The sequence below is a fragment of the Bombina bombina genome, chromosome 5, assembly GCF_027579735.1.
Source record: "Bombina bombina isolate aBomBom1 chromosome 5, aBomBom1.pri, whole genome shotgun sequence".
Taxonomy (NCBI): domain Eukaryota; kingdom Metazoa; phylum Chordata; class Amphibia; order Anura; family Bombinatoridae; genus Bombina; species Bombina bombina.
In genome coordinates, this window is record NC_069503.1 from 573,286,485 (window position 1) to 573,312,470 (window position 25,986).

The 25,986-nt window shown below is 36.3% G+C and overlaps 1 protein-coding gene across 1 annotated transcript in view; it reads right to left on the reverse strand.

Moving 5' to 3' along the window:
• The window catches only part of LOC128660593 (inter-alpha-trypsin inhibitor heavy chain H3), a 342,570-nt gene that overhangs the window by 42,073 nt on the left and 274,511 nt on the right, over positions 1-25,986 (reverse strand). The window contains exons 16-18 of the mRNA XM_053714519.1: positions 24,126-24,173; positions 19,931-19,990; positions 12,644-12,757 (exon numbers count right to left, since the gene is read on the reverse strand). Coding sequence (XP_053570494.1) covers positions 12,644-12,757; positions 19,931-19,990; positions 24,126-24,173 — 222 coding nt within the window. The remainder of the gene's footprint in view (positions 1-12,643; positions 12,758-19,930; positions 19,991-24,125; positions 24,174-25,986) is intronic.

A 25,986-nucleotide genomic window follows, 5' to 3' on the forward strand; every position in this document is an offset into this window, starting at 1 on the left:
GGTCTAAATGATTTTTTTCTGTACATACATGCTAAAAAAACAGAAGAGGATGGCAATATATTACATTTGTGTTTAAAACCCATTACAATCGATGTTGATTATTAATAGGTTCAAAAAGAATGATTGACATGTATATGCGCTTATAAAGATGAAAAACAGGACTTTTTTGATTTTACTAGTCAAAAGAATTTAGTAGGTTCAATGGAATGATTGGCAAATATGTGCACCTATGGAAATGAAATATAGTGACAAAGCTGTATGAAAACACTTTGTTTATTTTACCTGTCAGAATTTTAAATGGAATAAGTGATACAGTAACGGATATTGGTTGAGACTAAGATAATTGTATTGAAATTAATGGTGTGAGTGCGTGTGCATGTTATTTTGCTTCTCAGGAATTTTCTAAATAATGTGCAACTGCTTGGGGATATTGTGGATGAGAAAACTAGGGTGAGCAAAAACATCATTTTAATCTGTGTTATATGGGAATATTATTATCCCATAACCTGTGACTGTGATGAACATAAATAAAGTTATTTTCAAGAAAAATAAAAAAAACTTGAAAAATTTAACAGCATTGTTTGAATATTTATATTTCTTTGGCTGGATTGACAATGATTGAAAACTACTGCTATCATTGGATTTATACTGAGAAATTGGACTGTATTGAAAATGTTACTTGCTTTGTCATAGATATACACTGTAGTTGTTGTAATCATTTAGACCATAGGGTTTCACACTATTTAAGAGGTAGATCCATCTACATTCCATTTGTAATAATACACATTCTAGGTCTCCCCCCCATTTTTGGGGGGATGTGTATGTAATGGCTTTTGACTAAGCAGTTACATTTCTTTGTCTTTAATACCCTATCGCAACTTTTGTATCTATTTGACTAATAGAGTATAATTTTGTAATATGTGTCAGTTTTCAATTATTATTTTGGCTACTTCTTTGGTTTGCGAATTATAGGCGGTTATTAATCTGATAGTATTGTCTTTTCTTTGATTTTAGGCTATAGTAGAGTGTCTTGTGTTTAGGACTTGCATATGTTCCCTTTTAATAGATCTATTGCTGTATCCTCTGCTACTGAGTCTGGACATAAGATTGATGGATTCGTGTTTGTACGTATCAGTATTAGAACAATTTCTTCTGAGCCTTAGGAATTCACCTTTTGGAATTGCTCTTAAGGTGCTGGGAGCATGTGCACTTGTATGGTGAAATAATTTATTTGTAGCTGTTTCTTTTCTATATAATGATGTGGAGACAGATCTATCTTTATTTTTGACTATAGTTAGATCTAAAAAAATGTATTTGTTTTGGGCTGTGCTCATATGTTTAATTTATATTGAACATATTTTGGTTTAGTAGTGTCATGAATAAATGTAGATCACTGAGGGATCCTTCCCAAATGAATAAGACATTGTCGATATATTTTACCCATAGAGGTATTTGTTCAATGTGTTTACTGTTAATTGTTCCCACCAACAAAGGAATAAATTAGCATATGTTGGGGCACAGGGAGTGCCCATCCATGTACCTTGTGTTTGTAGGTAGAGATTGTCTTGAAAAGTGAAAAAATTAGAATGTAGAATGAAATGTAATAATTTTAAGATGAAATCATTATGCAATTGATTATCAGTTTGATTTGTATTGAGAAAATTTTTTACTGCTTGTTCTCCCAAGTCATGATTAATACTTGTGTAGAGAGACTCTACATCAGCAGTGATTAGAATATAAACCTCATTTAAGTGTATATTTTCAAGTTTTTGTAGGACCTCCATAGTATCTTTGACATAAGAGGGTAATGTATACAGGTATTCTCTTAGTCTTAGGTCTATGTACTGGCTGGCTTTCTCAGTAAAGTTGCCATTGCCTGATGCTATAGGTCTGCCTGGCGGATTTTTTTATGTTTTTGTGAATTTTTGGTATTAAGTATAGTGTTGCCACTTTTAGATGTTGTTGTGTTAAGAATATTTTTTCCGTCTCATTAATGACTTCATCTTTATGTGCCTGTGAGAATATTTTATTGTACTTTTATAAGTACATTTCTATAAGGTTGTCCAATAATTTTTTGTAACATACTTTATTATTTAATTGTTTTTTCACTTCTTCCCTATATTCAGATTTATCCCATAGGACTATGTTTCCTCCGTTGTCGGATGGCTTAACTATTGTGTCATCCCAGGATTTAATTTCTTTTAATGCCTGTACCTAGGTATATAAATGTAGGAAAATGCTGTCCTTTAAAAGAATCACTAATAAACATTGTCTTATTTTTAAAATAATCTAATAATGTGCTAAATAGTATTTATTTCTCTCTACCTATCTATTATAGTTTTTTTGTGTATACTTGTACATTATAATGCTAATGCCCACTTTAAGATAGTTACCTCCTAATTAAACCATTGTGTACTACAAGGTTATCCAAAATATACTTTTTTCTCATAGGACCAAAACCCTAATTTTCCTACATTTATATACCTAGGTATACTGGATTTCTAGGTCGTAAACATGAATTTACAACAAGATCTTCAAACTAGACTGCAAAAATGCCTACAAGAATTCAATTAGATCTTAAACCCTGCCACAACAGTTCCCTCTGATATAGGTGAGGAACAGTTAAATAATTTACTGTGTCAGTTACACAAAACAACATATAAACATTCTAAAAGATGGTGGAATTTACATTTCTTTGAGAAATACCAACAAGATAATATCATTCCAAGAGGTCTCAGAATAAAAATGTTTCCTGCCTATGCTATGAGCTTAAAAGACTAGCCCATGTAGAGAGCTGGGATGGGAGGAAGCTTTGAGCCTTTGCTCATTAACATGCATGGAAATCTTAATCAAATCTTATAAAGATGAGATAGCAAGACTAGATCAAGAAATTAAAATACAAAATGACTATCTCCAACACCTTGAACAAATAGAAAAATGTAATTCCTTGTACACAAAGTATCAAGGTGAATTGGACAAGTTAGAGAAAGAACTAGTTCAGATTATGAAATCGAAATACGTAAGGGATCAAAATGACTACACAAATAATAGAGTATATTGATGGCAAAAAAAGTATAGGAACTATAATTCACACAGAAAACTATCCACTTCTAATACAGAGATTTTTATACAGATAGTGAATCTTAACAATCTGAGCCAGAGGACGTTAATGCAAGTTTTGCTTTAGATCCTTCAATACTATCCAGAACCTATACTAGATCCTATTTAATGGCTTTACAAACAGCCTCCAACACTACTGTTCCCCCAATGACATCCTCTTCTAACACTTCATCTACTTTTTTATTTAATCCTTTAGTAACTCAAACACCCCATTTACAGAGTTCACAAATACAAACAGGCAGGCAGCACAAACGCAAGAACAATACCCCCCCCCCCCCCATCAAGGACTTCCCAAAGGAGACAACTCAGTCCCTTCTCCAAAATCAGGATGGGAACCTAAGAATTTTAAATTTAACACAACACAACCTAACAGACAACCACTATCAAGTACTTGCAAAAGGGTAAACCTTATATCCCACTACAAGCCTTAAAGGGACACGGAACCCATTTTTTTTCTTTCATGATTCAGATAGAGCATGACATTTTAATCAACTTTGTAATTTACTCCTATTATAATTTTTTTTCGTTCTCTTGCTATCTTTATTTTAAAAGCAGGAATGTAAATCTTAGCAGCCAGCCCATTTTAGGTTCAGCACCATGGGTAGTGCTTGATTATTGGAGGCTTACATTTACCCACCAATAAGCAAGCATAACACAAGTTCTCAACCAAATATGGGCCGGCTCCTATGCATCACATTCCTGCTTTTTAAATAAAGATAGCAAGAGAACAAAGAAAAATTGATAATAGGAATAAATTAGAATGTTGCTTAAAATTGCATGCTCTATCTGAATCATGAAAGAAATAATTTTGGTTTAGTTTCCCTTTAACAAATTTGAAATAATTTGAAAGATATTTACATCTATATACAAGGAAATTATTACTTAAAAATTATTCTTAAAAAAAGAATTCGGGGAGGATTAGACTGTGGCTGATCAAGCAGCACTGAATGAGTTAGAACATCTACTAACAGAAAGTAGTCAAGCATCAGAATATGAATGGAGACAATCTTTTAAAAATAAATCCAAGTATATGCCACCAACCAGTCTATCACAGAAATTCAAATTTTAAACCAAATAGTATGCAAACAGATTGAAAAATTACCCCTGATAAAACAAAAATCAAACCTGACTTTCAAAGAAAGACAGGCATTAAAAGAAATTCAATCCTGGGATGACACAATAGTGAAGCCAACCAACAAGGGAGGAAACATAGTCCTATGGGATAAATCTGCATACTTGGAAGACATAAAAAAAAAACAATTAAATAATAAAGTATGTTACAAATAATTATTGGGCAACCCTACAGAAATGTACTTACAAGAGTACAATACAATAATCTCACAGGCACATAAAGATGAAGTCATTAATGAGACAGAAAAAGTATTCTTAACAAAACAACATCCAAAAGTGGCAACGCTATACTTAATACCAAAAATTCACAAAAGCATAAAAATTCACCAGACAGTCCAGACCTATAGTATCAGGAAATGACAACCTTACTGAGAAAGCCAGCCAGTACATAGACCTAAGACTAAGAGAATACCTGTATACATTACCCTCATGTCAAAGATACTATGAAGGTCCTACAAAAACTTGAAAATATACACTTAAATGAGGACTCTATTCTAATCACAGCTGATGTAGTCTCTCTAAACAAGCATTACTCACGACTTGGGAGAAAAAGCAGTAAAATATTTCCCAAATACAAATCAAACTGATAATCAATTGCATAATGATTTCATCTTAAAAGTATTTCATTTCATTCTTCATTCTAATTTTTTCCCTTTTCAAGACAATTTATAGCTACAAACACAGGGTACAGTGATTGGCACTGCCTGTGCCCCAACGTATGCTAATGTATTCCTTGGTTGGTGGGAACAATTAACAGTTTTTTTAAGATCAATTCAGTAAACACATTGAACAAATACCTCTATGGGTAAGATATATCATCAATGTCTTTCAAAGAAAGACAGGCATTAAAAGGCAAAAACAGATTGAACAATTTCCCCTGATAAAACAAATATCAAACCTGACTTTCAAAGAAAGACAGGCATTAAAAGAAATTCAATCCTGGGATGACACAATAGTGAAGCCATCTGACAAGGGAGGAAACATAGTCCTATGGCATAAATCTGCATACCTGGAAGAAGTTAAAAAACAATTAAATAATAAAGTATGTTACAAACATTTTTAGGCAATCCTACAAAAATGTACTTAAAAATATACAATAAAATAATCTCACAGGCACATAAAGATGAAGTCATTAAGGAGACAGAAAAAAAGTATTCTTAACACAACAACATCCAAAAGTGGCAACACTATACTTAATACAAAAATTCAGAAAAACAAATAAAATCCGCCAGGCAGACCTATAGTATCAAGCAATGACAACCTTACTCAGAAAGCCAGCCAGTACATAGACCTAAGACTAAGAGAATACCTGTATACATTACCCTCTTATGTCAAAGATACTATGGAGGTCCTACAAAAACTTGAAAATATACATTAAATGAGGACTCTATTCTAGTCACTGCTGATGGAGAGTTTCTCTACACAAGCATTACTCACGACTTGGGAGAAAAAGCAGCAAAACATTTCCTCAATACAAATCAAACTGATAATCAATTGCGTAATGATGTCATCTTAAAATTATTACATTTCATTCTACATTCTATTTTTTTCACTTTTCAAGACAATTTCTACCTACAAACACAGGGTTCAGCGATGGGCACTGCCTGTGCCCCAATGTATGCTAATTTATTCCTTGGTTGGTGGGAACAATTAACAGTTTTTTCAGATCAAATTAGTAAACACATTGAACAAATGCCTCTATGGGTAAGACACATCGCTGATGTCTTATTCATATGGGAATGATACTCAGTGATCTACATTCATGACGCTACTAAATCAAAATATTTTCAATATAAATTAACATATGAGCACAGCCCAAAACAAAAACATTTTTAAGATCTAATTATAGTAAAAAATAATGATGGATGTGTCTCCACATCATTATAAAGAAAAGAAACAGCTACAAATACATTATTTCACCATACAAGTGCACATGCTTCCAGCACCTTAAGAGCAATACCAAAAGGTGAATACCTAAGGCTCAGAAGAAATTGTTCTAATACTGATAGGTACAAACAAGAATCCATCAATCTAATGTCCAGACTCAGTAGCAGAGGATACAGCAATAGATCGATTAAAAGGGCACGTATGCAAGCCCTAAACACAACACGAGACACTCTACTACAGCCTAAAATTAAAGAAAAGGACAATACCATCAGATTAATAACCACATATAATTAACAAACCAAAGAAGTAGTCATAATGATAAATGAAAACTAGCACATATTACTAAATTTTACTCTACTAGCCAGTCAAATAGGTACAAAAGTTGCTATAGGGTATAAAAGAACACAAAATTTAAGAGACTCCTTAGTCAAAAGCCATTTCATACACATCCCCAAAAAAACTACAAGAACCAGCGGTATATTACCCTAAGGAACTTGCAATTCATGTTCTCATGTATGGAAAATAAAATACATTAAAGACAAATACAATTATACACATAATCTAACCAATTATTTCTCATGTACAACATCAGGGGTGAAATATGTTTTGAAATTCCCATGCAATTTATTCTACACAGGCATGACCACTCGACAGATCAGTAAACGTATATATGATCACTGCAGAAATATACGAAAAGCACCCAAAGACCTAGCAGATGGTAAAACACAAACCAGTGTTGCCAGACACTTCTTTTCTAAACATAACAATAATGAGAAATTATTTAAATTTGCAGTGGTACAAAAGGCAAATTTGGGCATACAGGGAGGAGACCTAGAACGTGTATTATTACAAATGGAATGTAGATGGATCCACCTCTTAAATAGTGTGAAACCCTATGGTCTACTCTAAATGATTACAACAACTACAGTGTATATCTATGATAAAGCAAGTAACATTTTCAATGCAGTCCAAATTCTCAGCATAAATCCAATGATAGCAGTAGTTTTCAATAATTGTCAATCCAGCCAGAAAAATATAAATATTCAAACAATGCTGTTTAATTGTTCAAGTTATTTTTCTTGAGAATAACTTTATTTATGTTCATCACATTCACAGGTTATGGGATAATAAGTTTCACATATAACACTCTTTTTTGTCTTTATATAAACACATATTATTATTTCTTGACCATTATAAACCTAAGATCACCTTTTATCCAATATATTTTTTTTACCGTTAAAATGTGATCTTTTGCAATACGCACATTCCAATTAGGAAATTTATTTATTATTATTATCTTTTATTTGTTATTTGTTTCCCACTCTTTATTAGCACGGATTAAAATTATGTTTTTGCTCACCCTAGTTTTCTCATCCACAATATCCCCAAGCATTCGCACATTATTTAGAAATTTCCTGAGAAGGAAAATAACATTTTTTTTTGTTTTTGCACACATCAGTTCACACGCACTTGCACCATTAATTTCAATACAAGTATCTTATTCTCAAACAATATCAGTGTCCAAATACAGCATGACAATGTATCAAAATACTATATCAATTATTCCATTTAAAATTCTGACAGGTAAAATAAACAAAGTGTTTTCATACAGCTTTGTCACTATATTTCATTTTCATAGGTGCACACATTTGCCAATCATTCCATTGAACCTACCATATTCTATTAACTAGTAAAATCCTGTTTTTCATCTTTATAAGCGCATATACTGTACATGTCAATAATTTTTTTTTAAACCTATTAATAATCAACATTGATTGTAATGGGCTTTAAACACAAATGTAATATATTGCCATCCTCTTCCGTTTTTTAGCATGTATGTACAGAAAAAAATTAATTTAGACCTTTTAATTTTCTTTGCATGTATAATCGTACTAGCATTAAAATCAAGTCTAAATCATTAATCAGACCCAAACTAATAGATAACTCATATGTGGGAGAAAATCTGTTAACTTATCAAAAGCAACACAAAGAAAATGACGTCAGAGTAGGCGACAACTTGACACGTATAAATAGAGTGAATCTGCAGCCTGCCGCACCCCCTCTGAGGAAGAGTAATGTGAAACGCGACCGCGTCAGGGGTCTTTCTCATATTTCAACTAGCTCTCTGTCTTGTTGAAAAAAACAGTCTGTCTTTGTCGAAAAAATATGTTTGTCCAAAAATGGGTTTATAACGAGGGTGATTAGATAACGTTGGAGGAGTTTTTCCCTTATGTGTATTTTTAGCTTAGTAGCAAGTGGTATCTGTATTGTTACTTAAAGGGACAATCAACCTAAAAAAATCTTCCAACTCATTTAGATAATGTTTGCAACGATTAGTATTGCAAACATTATCCCAATGTGGATAGATATGTAGTGTGAAAGTAAAAATAGTTACTAGTTCATCATCGGCCATTTTGAGATGGCCGCATGAGCCCTCCTACCCCCAAGCATCATCCTGATTATGTACTCATCTCCACCATGAAACTACTCGATCCTGCATGAACCCGCGATTTGTGCATGAGCAATGCTCTGTTTATGCTGAAGGGGAATAATTCTGTAAGTAACTAAAAATGATCGCTCAGAATCATAGCTTGTTTATTTAACTGCTTTACAAAACCATTGCTTTATTAACCATGTCTGCATGCTGCATACAAGAACCGCTATGATTCTGAGCAGTCATTATTGCTGGCAGTGAAGGGGTTAATTAGGTAGCTTGTAAAGTTAAGTTTATCTTTAGTGTAGAGATTACCCTCCTACCTGACAATTCCCACCCCTAATCCTTCCCAAACAGCTCTCTTCCCACCCCCCCAATAGTCAGTAAGTCTGCCAGGAAGAAAATAAAAGTTTTTTTTTTTTTTAAATATTTATTTTAATACATTCTCTGCAGTGTAGGATACCCCCTTACCCCAACCTCCCTGATCCCCCCAAACAGCTCACAGAGTGGCCCTTTCTGCATCTGTTACTGACTGGGGGTTATTGCACGATGCTTCAATATCAAGGCATCACTGCAATACCCTTAGAGTGGCTGGAAGTGATCCTGATAGCTTCCAGCGCTCATTTTTACTGAGGACATGCTAGGTACGTCCGCGGTCATTAAGGGACGTTTTTTGAAGGATGTACCTAGCATGTCCTTGGTCGTTAAGGGGTTAATATACTTTTAACATCTGTGATTACCTTGTATCTAAGCCTCTTTTGACAGCCCTCTGATCACATTACTTTTTATTTATCTATTGACTTTTAGCATTCTATTGAGCATTTTAGCTGTGTTGTGCAGAACACACAGGTGTGAGCACAGTGTTATCTATATGGGCCCCATGAGCTAGCAGTCTCCTGTTGTAAAAAACAAATAAAAAAGCATGTGATTAAGAGGCTGTCTATAGTGACTTAGAAACAGGCAGACATTTAGATATTATAAGGTATATTAATATAACAATGTTGGCTGTGCAAAGCTGGGGAATGGGTAGTAAAGGTGTTACCTAACTTTTTAAACAATAACAATTTTAGTGTTGACTGTCCCTTTAACATGGGATCTTGTGATAAGTCTCAGTGATACATCTCAGTATGTAGCAAATACAAATTGAAAAAAAGGTTTTCACTACAATTTAAATTGCATTTGCCTCTAGTTTATTATACATTACTTTTCTGTCAGTCAAATAAGAGAATTGTGTATTTCGAGCAAACTTCACCTGTATTCAGCTGGAAAGATAAATCCACTTAGAAAATGTCATGAGAATTATAAGAACAGACACACCTGCGAACTCCCCTGTTCAGCCAAGGAACTCTCCTTTTCCTACAACTTTTCAGAAACTGTCATTTTTATTTGAACAAATACAAGGTGGTATGCCATTTGTAAAATATATACAGAAATGTACAATATAGGATGCTAATTTGTTAAAGTTACGCATAAACTTCCAAAGCATAATCAGAATTTGTAAAATCGCAATCTTACATACACTGCTATATTCAGAATGTATATGCTTTAAAAACAAAAAGTAAAAAGTGCAAAGCTTAAATGTAATAAGACATAAAGGAATAAATCTGATATATACTAATATAAAATACAAAGCATAAAGTTTAAATGTAAGAAACCTCTCATGTCACACAGTGCTTTATTGTACTGGTTATGTCTCTCTTTCACATCCAGAAATGCAGAGAATGACCCTTAGAGAGCTATAGCCAAATGTGCCTTTCTATAATCTTGTGAGAGATATTGCTGCTCTGGTGGATCACTAGCTCATCTCATCTGAGTGGAGAGCTTTAGACCATTGGCTACATGTCAGATATGTTTATGCCTAATTTTCAATGGAAATGAAAGTTTGTCACCATTACATACTGTTTATTAGTTAAAGGGACATAATGATTTAGATAGAACATAACATTTTATACAACTTTCTAATTTACTTATATTATGATATTTTCTTTGTTTTCTTGTTATCCTTATTTGAAAAGCAGAAATGTAAGCTCAAGAGTGTGCACATGCAGCACTATATAGCAGCAGTTTTGCAAAAGTTAGCACTATTTCGTGTCATGTAGTGCTTCAGGCATGTGCACGATACCTACCTAGGTATCTCTTCAACAAAGAATAACATGAGAATGAAAAAAAATTGATAATAGAAGTAAATTAGAAACTTTTTAAAAATGTATTCTCTATCTGAATAATGAAAGATTTTTTGTGGTTTAATGCCCCTTTAAATGCATTTATTTCTATTTATTTTGGTATTTATGTTTTTCTTTACCTATTTGCCTGTCAATATCTTCTATAATCTATCTATTTTTATTATGATTCTTTGTTTATAAAGAGCCAACAGATTCCACAGCGCTGTCCATGGGTACAAAGATAAAAGTACAGTACAATACAATATAAAAGACACCAGACAAAGTTTAACAAACAAATACAGGGGGAATTGAGGGTGCTGCTCCCATGGGAACTTACAATCTAGATGGGTAGGAGGGTGAGAAACAGGAGGTGGGGACTGCAAAGGTGAGAATGATGTTAGTGTAGAGTTAGATGAGGGCAGCTATTAGGCAAGTGGATTTCATTTGTTACTAATTTGGAGATAGGCTTCCCTGAACAAAAAGGTCTTTAGAGAGTGTTTAAAGGAGGAAAGGTTAGGGGAAACTCTGACAGCTTGAGGAAGTGTGTTCCAGATGGTTGGTCCCGCACGAGAGAAGTCCTGTAGTCTAGCATGGGAGGAGGTGATCGTAGAAGATGCAAGGAGCAGGCCATTGTTGGATCTTAGGGGGCGGGCTGGAGTTTATTTGTTGATGAGTGAGGACAGGTGGGGGGCTGCATTGGTAAGGGCTTTGTAGGTCAGGGTGAGAATTTTGAATTTAATTCTGCTGTGAATGGGGAGCCAGTGAAGGGACTCACAGAGAGGTGCAGCAGATACAGAGCGTCGGGAGAGGTGGATTAGCCTAGCAGAGGCATTTAGGATGGATTGAAGCGGGGAAAGGCAGGAGAGAGGGAGGCCAGTAAGTAGACTATTACACTAGTCAAGTCGGGAAATTACCAGGGAGTGGATTAGCTGTTTAGTAGTTTCAGGACTCAGAAACAGATTAATTTTGGAGATATTGCATAGGTGGGTGCAACAGGATGAAGAGAACAATTGGATGTGGGGTATGAAGGACAGATTGGAGTCAAGTGTAACTCCTAGGCAGCGGACTTGGGGTGATCGGGAGATAGCGGTGTCACCAACAGTGATTGAAAAGTTAGAAACTGAGGTAGAATTAGAGGGGGATTAGAAGGAGCTCAGTCTTGGACATGTTGATTTTTAGGTGGTGAGAGGCCATCCAAGAAGAAATGCCAGATAAGCAGACACTGATGTGAGAAAGGACAGAAGGAGAGAGTGCAGGTGTGGATAGGTAGATCTGAGTATTGTCAGCATAGAGGTGATTGCTGAAGCCATAGCTACTAAGTTTACCCAGTGAGGAAGTATAAATAAATAAGAGTAGAGGACCCAGAACAGAGCCTTGAGGTACTCCAACAGACAGAGGCAATGGAGAGGAGGAGTCACCAGCAAAGGAGACAAAAAAGGACCTGTTAGAGAGATAAGAGTGGATCCAGGAGAGGGCAGTGTCAGAGAGCCCAAGGGAACTGAGAGTACGTAGGAGAAGGGGATGGTGAACGGTGTCAAAGGCAGCAAACAGGTCAAGTAAGAAAAGTATTAAGTAGTGGCCATTGTTTTTAGCAGAAAGAAGATCATTAGTAACCTTGGTGAGGGCAGTCTCAGTTGAGTGTTGGGGATGGAAGCCAGATTGCAAGGGGTCAAGCAATGAGTTGGAGGACAAGAAGTGGTTTAAGTGATCGAAAACTAGTTTTTCCAGGACTTTTGAAGCTAGTGGAAGCAGTGATATGGGGCGGTAGTTTGCAGGAGATCTATCTATTTATCTGCTTTATTCGTTCTGTGTATGTATGCAGTGATGTCTTTTAAGCATTCTTTTACCTACCACAAACTAAATTAATCTAAAAAACCTGCAATTTTGGTTCTATTAAGATTTATCTTACCTAGCGTTGGGTCATTTACAAGACTGAACACCATGCCTTCCTTCCCTTGGATATTAAAGCAGAGAGAGTCATTCTTCTTTGGCACTCGAATAATGAAGTGAGGGTCAGAATCAACTGCAAATATTATAAATATTATGAAACAATTACATTTTATAACAGATGCACATATTAAAGGGACATTTTAGGGAACAATATGCTGGAGCTGTATAATCTCTGTGTATTGTTTTGCAACACTTTGCAAATTACATCAAGTTAAAATGTGCTTTTTTAACTAAAAATCATCCACAGGATACTATTCTCCAGATTGTCATTTAAACTTCAAAGATGATTTTATACAATTCAATATTTTCAGAATTTACAAATAATTTTTTTTATTTAAATGTCACAATAAAATTCTATAATGAAGTAATTGTCTAATTAAGGGCTAGATTATGAGTGGCGTGTTTATCGAGGCTCTTTGGGCGCTTCTAAGTTAAAAGTAAACGTGTTCACTCAAGCGTAATTTGAATGTAACGAGCATCAGGATAGCGTGACTTCAGAGCTCTGGTTAACTGTTCTCCACAGAAAGTTATAAGGGCTCAACGATATAAGGTCTCAGGTGCCAGAAAACAAATGGCCTACAAAGGACTTCTTTAACATGTCTAAATATATATATATATAGGTATATATATATATATACATATATAAAAACTTCCCAAGAGAGATAAACACAGTCTTACGATATAACCACAGCCACCAGAGTGCACTTCTTAATGATGTGAACAGTCCTCTTTAAATAAAAGGCACTCACTGGTCTTTAGCACAATATCCAAAATCTTTAATCCATCTTGAAAGACATCACATAACAGACATAATATTTCGGTGTTATTTCAACACCTTTGTCAAATGTTGCCAAGTCTCAAAATCACAGAATAAACATATCCCCAGAAAGAATTCCTAGCACCATATCTCAAACACCCACCTTATATACACCTTTTTAAAAAAGCCCGGTCGCCACATCACATCGGCACTCGATGACGTCATCACGCTAAAGCGTGAGCATGACGAGTCATCGGGATTCAATTGGCTAAAGGTTACTGTAGTAACCATATACACAAAGCTTGTGCAATAATCCCGCAATCGCGTATGACATACCTGTAAATGTCAGTCAAAAGGGAAGGTGTTTTAACAAAATAAACTGGTAAGGCACAACAATGCTCCCATATTGAAGGATCAATGAAACCATTCCTTCTAACAAAACACCACCTATATGTCAGACACGAAGATGCGGACCTATCACAAATAATTAAAAACAAATAACATTTTGTTACATAAACTCTACGTTCCTATTGCAACTATATACAGACAAAATTCCCACATTTTATGTTTAACCAATTGACTTTTAAGGATAACACCGATTACTCCATTATATAGCATATATATATATATTTAACCCATTTCTTTATGCCTCTTGTTCTATGGATAGAAACCAGTGTGTAACCACTAGAATGAAAATTCATGTAGGATCCTGGAATAGGCTGATGCATACTGGAGTGGTTAGATAGTGTAAATGTACAATCAGTCTATGGGTTATTTGGTGTAGAATGGTCCGAAATCGAGGTAAGTATTGAGTCCCCTAGGTATTAGGGTATCAAGTGTGTAGATCCACTTTGTCTCTCTTTGGAGAAGCCGTTTTGCTCTATTACATCCCCTGGATAGTGGCAGAATATGATCGATCGGTTACCATAGTTCTCATACTGGATACACTATGTTTACATTGTGCAAAATGGCGTGCCACCGGCTGTTCCGAATCACCTGTTTTCAGGGCTTCCCGAATGGCACAACGATGATTCACCATCCTATCTCTGAAGCTTGTAATTGTTTTCCCAATATATACCAGGGAACACGGGCAAATCAACAAGTATATAACATGTGTACTGGTACAAGTTAGTCGATGGCGGATGGTATAGCGTTGGTTAGTGTGAGGATGTTGAAACATGTTGTGCAATTTCCACACGTAAAGCATCCTTTGCTTGAGGATTTTAGCCAAGTTTCACTCTGATAACATCCAACTGGATCCGTTTTTACCAGTAGGTCCCACAGATTATCTGCCCGTCTGTGTACCATACGTGGTGGCTTGGTCCCCTGGAAAGGGATCGTAGCATCCGTCTCTAAGATAGCCCAATGTTGGTGTACCGACTTTGTCAGCTCTCGACTTATTGGAGTGTATGTGCTTACAAAGTTAAGCTGTGGTGTTAACTCTTTTTGTGCTTTTGGTATATTCTTCATAGTGCATTCCGGTAATTTCTCTCTGGTGTCACGGACCATCACACCATCATAACCCCTTCTTATCAACTTCATTTCCATCTCATTCAATTGTTCCAACATAGTGGGTACATCACTGTTGTTGCGGATGACCCTAGTGAGCTGAAGTGTAACTATACCCATTTTCTGATGTCTAGGGTGGAAACTACTAGCTTCCAACAATGAATTACGATCCGTTAACTTTGTATATAGTGATGTACCAAAGGTACAGCACTCCTCACCTTTAACTTTGAAGATATTAAGATCCAAAAAGTGAATTACTGTCTCACTATACTCAAGTTTAAATCTAATGGGACAGTCCATGGAGTTCAAACATGACACCCATTGCTTTAACTCATCCTCATTCCCTCCCCACACCAGGAACACGTCATCTATGTAACGTACATAGTACCTGATGTGGGGATGGGTAAATGGTTTCATGGCTTGCTGCTCATACCATGCCATGTACAGATTAGCATATGAGGGTGCCATGTTTGAACCCATGGCTGTTACAGAGATTTGCAAATAATAGTCTCTTTCAAATATAAAGTAGTTTTTATCAAGGCACAGTGTTAACATCTCACATAAAAACTCAATAGGCGGTCCCTCATACAGAGGGTTATCCGTCACCATGGACCTGACAACCGCCACACCTCCCCCATGATGGATAGAGGTGTATAGACTGTCAACGTCCATGGTGACTAGGATATCATCAGTTTGTAGACCTGCATAGCTCCTGAGAATTTTAATAAGACTCACCGAGTCCTGTAGGTATGCAGTTGTACCTTTCACTACAGGCTGCAAATGAAAGTCAATAAACATAGCTAGACTGGATAATAAGGAATCCCTGGCAGACACAATAGGTCTGCCAGAGGGATCCTCAAGAGTCTTGTGCACCTTTGGCAACAATTACAACACAGGAATTTTAGGATATTCAGTCATTAGAAAATCTGCTTCCTGTTCAGTTAATATTCCTGATTCAAAACCCATGTGAATGTGTTGATCAATGGCTTTCTTAAAGGTCATGGTTGGATTACCCCTGAGTTTAAGATACACATTAATATCAGAGAGTTGGCGCAAAGCTTCAGCTCTATATTGGGTATAATCTTGTATAACTATAGAGCCCCCCTTATCCGCGGGGCGGATGACTATCGACTTATCATTACTCAGGGTTTTAATTGCTAATCTCTCCTCAACACTCACATTATGATAAGCAGTACATGTTTTAGATTTATTTACATTGTGACATACCATTCTTGTGAAACCCCTAATACAGTGGTGAGTATTAGGGGGTTCAAAGGATGAAGTTTTTTTAAAACCAAACGTAGCAATTGTAGACTCACTATTGCTACTATTGAGTTTTTATGTGAGATGTTAACACTGTGCCTTGATAAAAACTACTTCAGATTTGAAAAAGACTATTATTTGCAAATCTCTGGAACAGCCATGGGTTCAAACATGGCACCCTCATATGCTAATCTGTACATAGCATGGTATGAGCAGCAAGTCATGAAACCATTTACCCATCCCCACATCAGGTACTATGTACGTTACATAGATGATATGTTCCTGGTGTGGGGAGGGAATGAGGATGAGTTAAAGCAATGGGTGTCATGTTTGAACTCCATGGACTGTCCCATTAGATTTAAACTTGAGTATAGTGAGACAGTAATTCACTTTTTGGATCTTAATATCTTCAAAGTTAAAGGTGAGGAGTGCTGTACCTTTGGTACATCACTATATACAAAGTTAACGGATCGTAATTCATTGTTGGAAGCTAGTAGTTTCCACCCTAGACATCAGAAAATGGGTATAGTTACATCTCAGCTCACTAGGGTCATCCGCAACAACAGTGATGTACCCACTATGTTGGAACAATTGAATGAGATGGAGATGAAGTTGATAAGAAGGGGTTATGATGGTGCGATGGTCCGTGACACCAGAGAGAGGTTACTAGAATGCACTATGAAGAATGTACCAAAAGCGCAAAAAGAGTTAACACCACAGCTGAACTTTGTAAGCACATACACTCCAATAATTCGAGAGCTGACAAAGTCGGTACACCAACATTGGGCTATCTTAGAGACGGATGCTACGCTCCCTTTCCAGGGGACCAAGCAACCACGTATGGTACACAGGCGGGCAGATAATCTGCGGGACCTACTGGTAAAAACGGATCCAGTTGGATGTTATCAGAGTGAAACTTGGCTAAAATCCTCAAGCAAAGGATGCTTTACGTGTGGAAATTGCAGGACATGCAATAGCATGATGAGGGGCAAAACGTTTCAACATCCTCACACTAACCAACGCTTTACCATCCGCCATCGACTAACTTGTACCAGTACACATGTTATATACTTGTTGATTTGCCCGTGTTCCCTGGTATATATTGGGAAAACAATTACAAGCTTCAGAGATAGGATGGCGAATTATCGTTGTGCCATTCGGGAAGCCCTGAAAACAGGTGATTCGGAACAGCCGGTGGCACGCCATTTTGCACAATGTAATCATAGTGTATCCAGTATGAGAACTATGGTAATCGATCATATTCCGCCACTATCCAGGGGAGGTAATAGAGCAAAACGGCTTCTCCAAAGAGAGACAAAGTGGATCTACACACTTGATACCCTAATACCTAGGGGACTCAATACTTACCTCGATTTCGGACCATTCTACACCAAATAACCCATTGACTGATTGTACATTACACTATCTAACCACTCCAGTATGCATCAGCCTATACCAGGATCCTACATGAATGTTCATTCTAGTGGGTACCCACTGGTTTCTATCCATCCATGGTATATAATGGAGTAATTGGTGTTATCCTTAAGAGTCAATTGGTTAAACATAAATTGTGGGAATTTTGTCTGTATATAGTTGCAGTAGGAACTTAGAGTTTATGTAACAAAATGTTATTTGTTTTTAATTATTTGTGATAGGTCCGCATCTTCGCGTCTGACATATAGGTGGCGTTTTGTTAGAAGGAATGGTTTTGTTGATCCTTCAATATGGGAGCACTATTGTGCCTTACCAGTTTATTTTGTTAAAACACCTTCCCTTTTGACTGACATTTACAGGTATGTCATACGTGATTGCGGGCTTATTGCACAAGCTTTGTGTATATGGTTACTACGGTAACCTTTAGCCAATTGAATCGCGATGACACGTCATGCTCACACTTTAGCGTGATGACGTCATCGAGTGCCGATGCGATGTGGGACCGGGCTTTTTTAAAAAGGTGTATATAAGGTGGGTGTTTGAGATATGGTGTTAGGAATTCTTTCTGGGGATATGTTTATTCTGTGATTTTGAGACTTGGCAACATTTGACAAAGGTGTTGAAATAACACCGAAACGTTATGTTTGTTATGTGATGTCTTTCAAGATGGATTAAAGATTTTGGATATTGTGCTAAAGACCAGTGAGTGCCTTTTATTTATTGAGGACTATATATATATATATATATATGTGTTTAAATACATATGTATACATACAGTGTATAGACATATATATATATATATATATATATATATATATATATATATATATATATATATATATAGAGAGAGAGGGAGAGAGAGAGAGAGAGAAATATTGTACCAAAATACCATAAGATATATAGAGAAATATGTATTTATGAATAGATAGAACATATTCTTCAATGTGAAGGATATTGGAATGTGCAATATTAATATTTCATGTAGGGTTAGAACACTTGAGAAAATGAAATCGGTTTAGCATGAGAGTATGAGAGTTAATTATTTTCCACTTTTCAAGCTTCATTGAAATCTATGGGAGAATATTTGAATTTAGGCTTTTTGCACACGTCGGATTAACTTTTTAATTTCACTTGTAATATGCACGGTCCTAGAAAAGGCAGCACCACCAATTAAGTCAGCATAGCTTCTTTATTCTCTTATATCAGGAGTAGGTACAAAGTAACAAGACTACATTTCGGGCTAGTAACCCTTAGTCATGTATGTAGTGTAATGCAGCACATCACCTTAAATACCTTTACACAGGTGATGTGCTGTATTACACTACAGACATGACTAAGGGTTAATAGCCCAAAACGTAGTCTTGTTACTTTGTACCTACTCCTGATATAAGAGAATAAAGAAGCTATGCTGACTTAATTGGTGGTGCTACCTTTTCTTGGACTTTGATATTTTACAAGGTATGCAGTAAACTTTGGCGTGCACACCAATATTATTTTGTTGCTGGATCTCATTGGGAATCACTTGTAATATGCACACTACCCGACACGCGTAAAAAGCTTCTAGTAGAGTTAACGCACAGACCGGAGTGATAAAAAGAGCTCCAATCATCATCTATCCCTAAATTGTATCTATTTTTTACACATGAAAAGTTTAGTGTTAACTTTTTTTTTGCCATTAAGGTGAATGTACAAATGTAAAATATTCATTTCACCAATAATTCTTTTCATCCACAGGGATAGGGAAATTAAAACTTTGGGAGATAATTTACATTTTTGTTTTTTCTGTAGGTATGTAATTTAAAGAAGTTTTTAATGGTCCACCCATTATACACTTCTTGTCCTTCTCTCTTAGAGCACATTTTATTCTAACTGAAATATTTTTTTACCAACTGAATATTAAAGCCCATAATCATTAATCTCCTACAACGTGCCTGCTTTATAGGTCATTTACCTTCTTTAAAAGAAAAAGGGAAAAAATCAGGAAAAGGACTCTATGATTTCTCCAGAGATTTCAACTTCTCAAGATTTATTAGTTCATATGTTACATCATGTAGTTGGTGCATTTAAGCTCACAGAGCTACAGAGAATGAATTATGTAGAATATCACAACAACTGGTGAAGCGGTAAAGGCTGATGAGGGCACTGTATACTGCGCCTCACTATATTCAGTCAGATTCCCTTAAATTACCCTTGCTGTATTGCTCTTTTTCTTTAGTGACATGTGTGTGATATAGAAGTTAGTTATTATTCATACTTTACAATGTTAACAGGAGAAAAACTTACCAAAGCTTGTAGGATAACTGGGTATGGAAGCAACATATGGATATAAAGGTAGACTTTGAACTATATGGAAATAAAAATCAGTCATCAAAAATATTGATCATAGGATATATTTTGCATTAATGCATATTATAGTCATTTATATATTCATGCTTTATATCAGCAGTAAAGCATCGCTTGGCAATGGATTTGCATACATAATGTAATTTAATTTTGTTTGCAGAAGTGGATTGTTTTTAAAATCAAGTACAAGCTTTATCATCTGAAAAACATTTTAATTATATTTACCTGGTCTGCCAACAGTGGCAAATAGGGGGGGGGGGGCTACAGGGCAATTTGTCTCCCCCCCAACCCCCCACAGCAGAGCCAGACTTGCTGCTGTCATTGAGAGACAGTGCTTGTGATCAGCACTCAGACAGGGATGGTGCCCTGGAGCTTTCCTAAACCTTTGGTATTTTTTGATAGATTTTTCTATTAGAGGCCAGCAAGTGCTGTACGTGACTAGGCAGGAAGGACATGTGCTGCTTTGTGGATGGGATAAGGCATTCATTAGGTGAGTGGGTTAGCTGTGTTTTTTGGTTCAGGGTTAGGTAAATAGAGCTGGCATTGTAAATGAAGCAATGCAATTATAGTGTACATTCTCATATGTGTGAGTGTGTTTATATGTCTGCGTGTGTGTGTATATGTGTGTGTTTAGGTTTGTGTGTATATGTGTGTGTGAGTTTATACATGTGTGCGTATGTGTGTGTGAGTTTTTACATGTGTGAGAGTGTGTGTATGTGTATATACAGTATCTCACAAAAGTGAGTACACTCCTCACATTTTTGTAAATATTTATTATATCTTTTCATGTGACAACACTGAAGAAATGACACGTTGCTACAATGTAAAGTAGTGAGTGTACAGCCTGTATAACAGTGTAAATTTGTTGTCCCCTCAAAATAACTCAACACACAGCCATTAATGTCTAAACCGTTGGCAACAAAAGTGAGTACACCAAATTGGACCCAAAGTGTCAATATTTTGTGTGGCCACCATTATTTTCCAGCACTGCCTTAACCCTCTTGGGCATGGAGTTCACCAGAGCTTCACAGGTTGCCACTGAAGTCCTCTTCCACTCCTCCATGACGGCATCACAGAGCTAGTGGATGTTCCATTTGAGGATGCTCCACAGATGCTCAATAGGGTTTAGGTCTGGAGACATGCTTGGCCAGTCCATCACCTTTACGCTCAGCTTCTTTAGCAAGGCAGAGGTCAGCTTGGAGGTGTGTTTGGGGTCATTATAGTGTTGGAATACTGCCCTGCGGCCCAGTCTCCGAAGGGAGAGGATCATGCTCTGCTTCAGTATGTCACAGTACATCTTGGCATTCATGGTTCCCTCAATGAACTGTAGCTCCCCAGTGCCGGCAGCACTGTTGAAAGCCCAGACCATGACACTCCCACCACCATGCTTGACTTTAGGCAAGACACACTTGTCTTTGTACTCCTCACCTGGTTGCTGCAACACGCTTGACACCATCTGAACCAAATAAGTTTATCTTGATCTAATAGGACCACAGGACATGGTACCAGTAATCCATGTCCATAGTCTGCTTGTCTTCAGCAAACTGTTTGTGGGCTTTCTTGTGCATCATCTTTTAAAGAGGTTTCCTTCTGGGATGACAGCAGACCAATTTGATGCAGTGTACAGCATATGGTCTGAGCACTGGCAGACTTACCCCCCACCCCTTCAACCTCTGCAGCAATGCTGGTAGCACTCATATGTCTATTTCCAAAAGACAACCTCTGGATATAATGCTGAGCATGTGCACTCAACTTCTTTGGTCGACCATGGGGAGACCTGTTCTGAGTGGAACCTTTCCTGTGAAACCGCTCTATGGTCTTGCCCACCACTGCAGCTCAGTTTCAGGGTCTGGGCAATCTTCTTATAGCCTAGGTAATCTTTATGTAGAGCAACAAATTTTTTTCAGATCCTCAGAGAGTTCTTTGCCATGAGGTGCCATGTTGAACTTCCCGTGACCAGTATGAGAGAGTGTGAGAGGGATAACACCAAATTTAACACACCTACTCCCCACTATTCACACCTGAGACCTTGTAACACTAACGAGTCACATGACACCGGGGAGGGAAAATGGCTAATTGGGCCTAATTTGGACATTTCCACTTAGGGGTGTACTCACTTTTGATGCCAACGGTTTAGGCATTAATGGCTGTGTGTTGAGTTATTTTGAGGGGACAGCAAATTTACACTGTTATACAGGCTGTACACTCACTACTTTACATTGTAACAAAGTGTAATTTCTTCAGTGTTGTCACATGAAAAGATATAATAAAATATTTACAAAAATGTGAGGGGTGTACTCACTTTTATGAGATACTGTATATATGTGTGTGTTTATACATGTGTGTCAGTGTATGTGTGTATTAATGTGTGTTTATATGTGTGTGTGTGTTTATACATGTGTGTATGTGTGTTTTTATGCATGTGTTTGAGTGTGTGTGTGTTTCATATGCATGTGTGTGTGTTTATACATGTGAGTGCATATGTGTACATTTATATATGTTTGTGTGTGTTTATATGTGTGTGTGTTGTGAGTGTCAGATAAGTGAGCAAATAATTGGAAGCAGTGTAACTGTAATATAAATTCTCATATACGTGTATATGAGTGTGTGCATGTGTGTATATATACAGTATATATATTTATATACATGTATATATATTTATATATATATAAATAATTTTATACTTATATTAAGAGCTGATTTTGCACAAATAGAATAATGTAGATGCCAATTACATAAAACATGGCCTGTATAATAAACTATTTTCTCGCATTGATTTTGTGATTTGTACAAAATAGTGAAAAACATGAACACTTTCAACGACGTGTGCTCTCACGTGTGTGACTGTTTGACTTGCACACTCTCTGACATCAACTTGGTGAGTTTTCCAGCACATCAAAAATATGTTATTTTGATTCTATTTACAATTACTTTAATATTAAATTGTAATTATATATTATGACTCAATTGTCAGATGTGAAAAGAGAGTATTAATTTTTTTAGTGATATCCAAATTTTGGAAACTACTGAAGTTAGGAGCAAGAAATTTGGCAAGTAAACTCACTTTATAATAAAGATTTTAAATTATAATTTTTCTAACATCTTCGGTTTTTGAGATTTAGGTATCCTTATAAATCACCCCCTTAAGTGGATTTTTGGGAAATGGTAAAACGTGTGTTTCTTTTTAAAGGATAATCTAAATCCCATTTTCACATCTGTGACATCTTTGGTTTTTGAGTTATAGGTATCCTCATAAATCACCCTACCCCCTTTTCACCCCCCTTAAAGTGAATGTAAATTTTGATGCAACGACTGGGGGAAGCTGAAGCGGCTGTCAAGTTTTTAAAAAAAGTTTTAAGTATTTTTTCACAACGAGTGAAATGTAAATTTTGATGAATTAAAGTGCCCCTGTTTTTAATCAAATTTTTTAAAAACGGCCACTTTAGCATCAAAATTTACCTTCACTTTAAGTGGATTTTCGGGAAATGGTAAAACACATGTTTTTTTATTTTTAATGGAGAATCTGAAAACCAATTTTCACCTCTGTAACATCTTACCAATTCTTCTTTTCATCCACATGGATGGGAAAAATGAAAACTTTGGGAGATAATTAACATTTTTTTTTTCTACAGGTATGTCATTTAAAGAAGTTTTTAATGGTTCATCCATTATTTAACCCATTGTACACGTTTTGTCCTTCTCTCTTAGAGCACACTTTAACCTTTATAAAATATTTTTGACCAACTGAATATTAGAGCTCATAATCATTAATCTTCTACAACATGTCTGCTTAATAGGTAATTTACTTTCTTTAAATGACAATGGGAAAAATCAGCTAAAGGACTCTGATCTCTCCAGAAATTTCAACTTCTCAAGATTTATTAATCCATTTGTTATTTCATGTAGTTGCCTGATTTAAGCTCAACGAGCTACAGAGAATGAACTATGTAAAAAAACACAACAACTGGTGAAGGGGTAAAGGCTGATGAGGGCACTATATACCGTGCCTCACTGTATTCAGTGAGATTTCCTTGAATGACTCTTGCTGTATTGCTCTTTTTCCTTAGTGACATTTGTGTGATATAGAAGTTAGTTATTATACATACTTGTACAATGTTAACAGGAAAAAACTTACCAGAGCTCATAGGATAACTGGGAGCAGCATATACAGATGAAGATACACCTGAAAATGTAAAGAAATAAAAATCAGTTATCAAAAAGTATTGATAACAGGAGATATTTAGCATTAATGCATATTAAAGTCATTTTTATATTCATGGTTTTGCATACAAAATGTAATTACATTTTGTATACAGAAATGGATTGATTTTAAAATTAAGTACAAGCTTTATCCACTGTAAAACATTTTGATTATATTTACCATTTTGATTATATTTACCTGGTCTGCCAAGGTGGGGTGGGTGGGGTGGCAACAGGGCAATCCCCCCCCACCCCACAGCAGAGCCAGACTAGCTGCTGTCACAGAGAGTGCTTGTGATCAGCACTCACACAGTAATGGTGCCCTGGAGTTTTACTGAAACCTTTGGTATTCTTTAATATAATTTTCTATTAGAGGCCAACAGATGGCGATGTTACAATTAGTATTCCCCTTGTTCCTCAGAGGTGTTTACTCTTATAAGCACCAGCTGGAGCCCGCCCTGCAAGTGCTGTACTACTTGGCTAGGTAAATAGAGCTGGCATTGTAAATTAAGCAATGTAATTATAGTGTAAATTCTCATATGTGTGAGTGTATATGTGTGTGTGTGAGTGTGTGTGTGTATATGTGTGTGTTTATGTTTGTGTGTGTGTATGTATGAGTGAGTGAGTTTATACATGTGTGAGAGTGTGTGTATCTGTATATAGATGTGTGTGTGCTTATACATGTATGTGTGTATTTGTGTGTGTTTATACATGTATATATGTATGTGTGTGTGTTTGTGTGTGTTTATACATGTGTGTATGTATGTGTGTGTTTATAAATGTATGTATGTGTGTGTGTGTGTGTTTGTGTGTGTGTTTGTACATGTATGTATGTGTGTGTGTTTATACATGTGTGTATGTATGTATGCATGTGTGTGTGTGTTTGTGTGTGTTCATACATGTATGTATGTATGTATGTGTGTGTGTGTGTGTTTGTGTGTGTTTATACATGTGTGTATGTATGTATGCATGTGTGTGTGTGTTTGTGTGTGTTCATACATGTATGTATGTATGTATGTATGTGTGTGTGTGTGTGTTTATACATGTGTGTATGGATGCATACCTCCCAACATTTCAAAATCCTAAAGAGGGACACCCCCCCAGCTCCCCCCCCCCCCACTGAACAAAAGTGTGATGTGTGGTGGGCAGGAGCAGCGATGGGGTCTGGGGAGTGGGATTGACAAGTGGCAGAACATAAAACACATGACATTTTTTTTTTTTTTAAAGTATAAGCACTCTGATAACTGACTTTTGTTACTAGGGGGATACTTTCTGGTTGCCTAGGTAACCACTCCAAGCTTCTTTCCCCAGTCTGCAACCAGTAGTCTGTGCAGACTTTGCTTGAAGCAAACATTTTACCTGACAGCAGAAGGAATATTTCTAACAAATTAAAGCTGCTACTTTTTTTTTGTAAAGCAGCTATTAAGTGCTCTGTGTAAAAACAAAGGCATTTGGCGCAGTATATAAATCCCACAAAAACTTTAGCTCTGTATACAACTTTCAAATAATTTACTGATGCTGCCAAACAGTTCAGAGACCACTAAAGATCACTCTGCAAAAAATTAAACTATTCAGCTGAGCAGACAGCAGACAAATTGCCCTGGCTTCTGCACCAGCAGCCTCCCTACCCCCGCTACAAACAGTGATCTGACTTTTTTCAACTTTTACTTGTAGGACCGGTTTGATGTCAGCCTGCCCCTTGTCCCCTCACCCACCTGCCTGGGTAGTAAAACCACATCTCTAATATGCAGAATTAAAAGCAATGTCTGCTTTATGTGACATAATAATGGAGACTG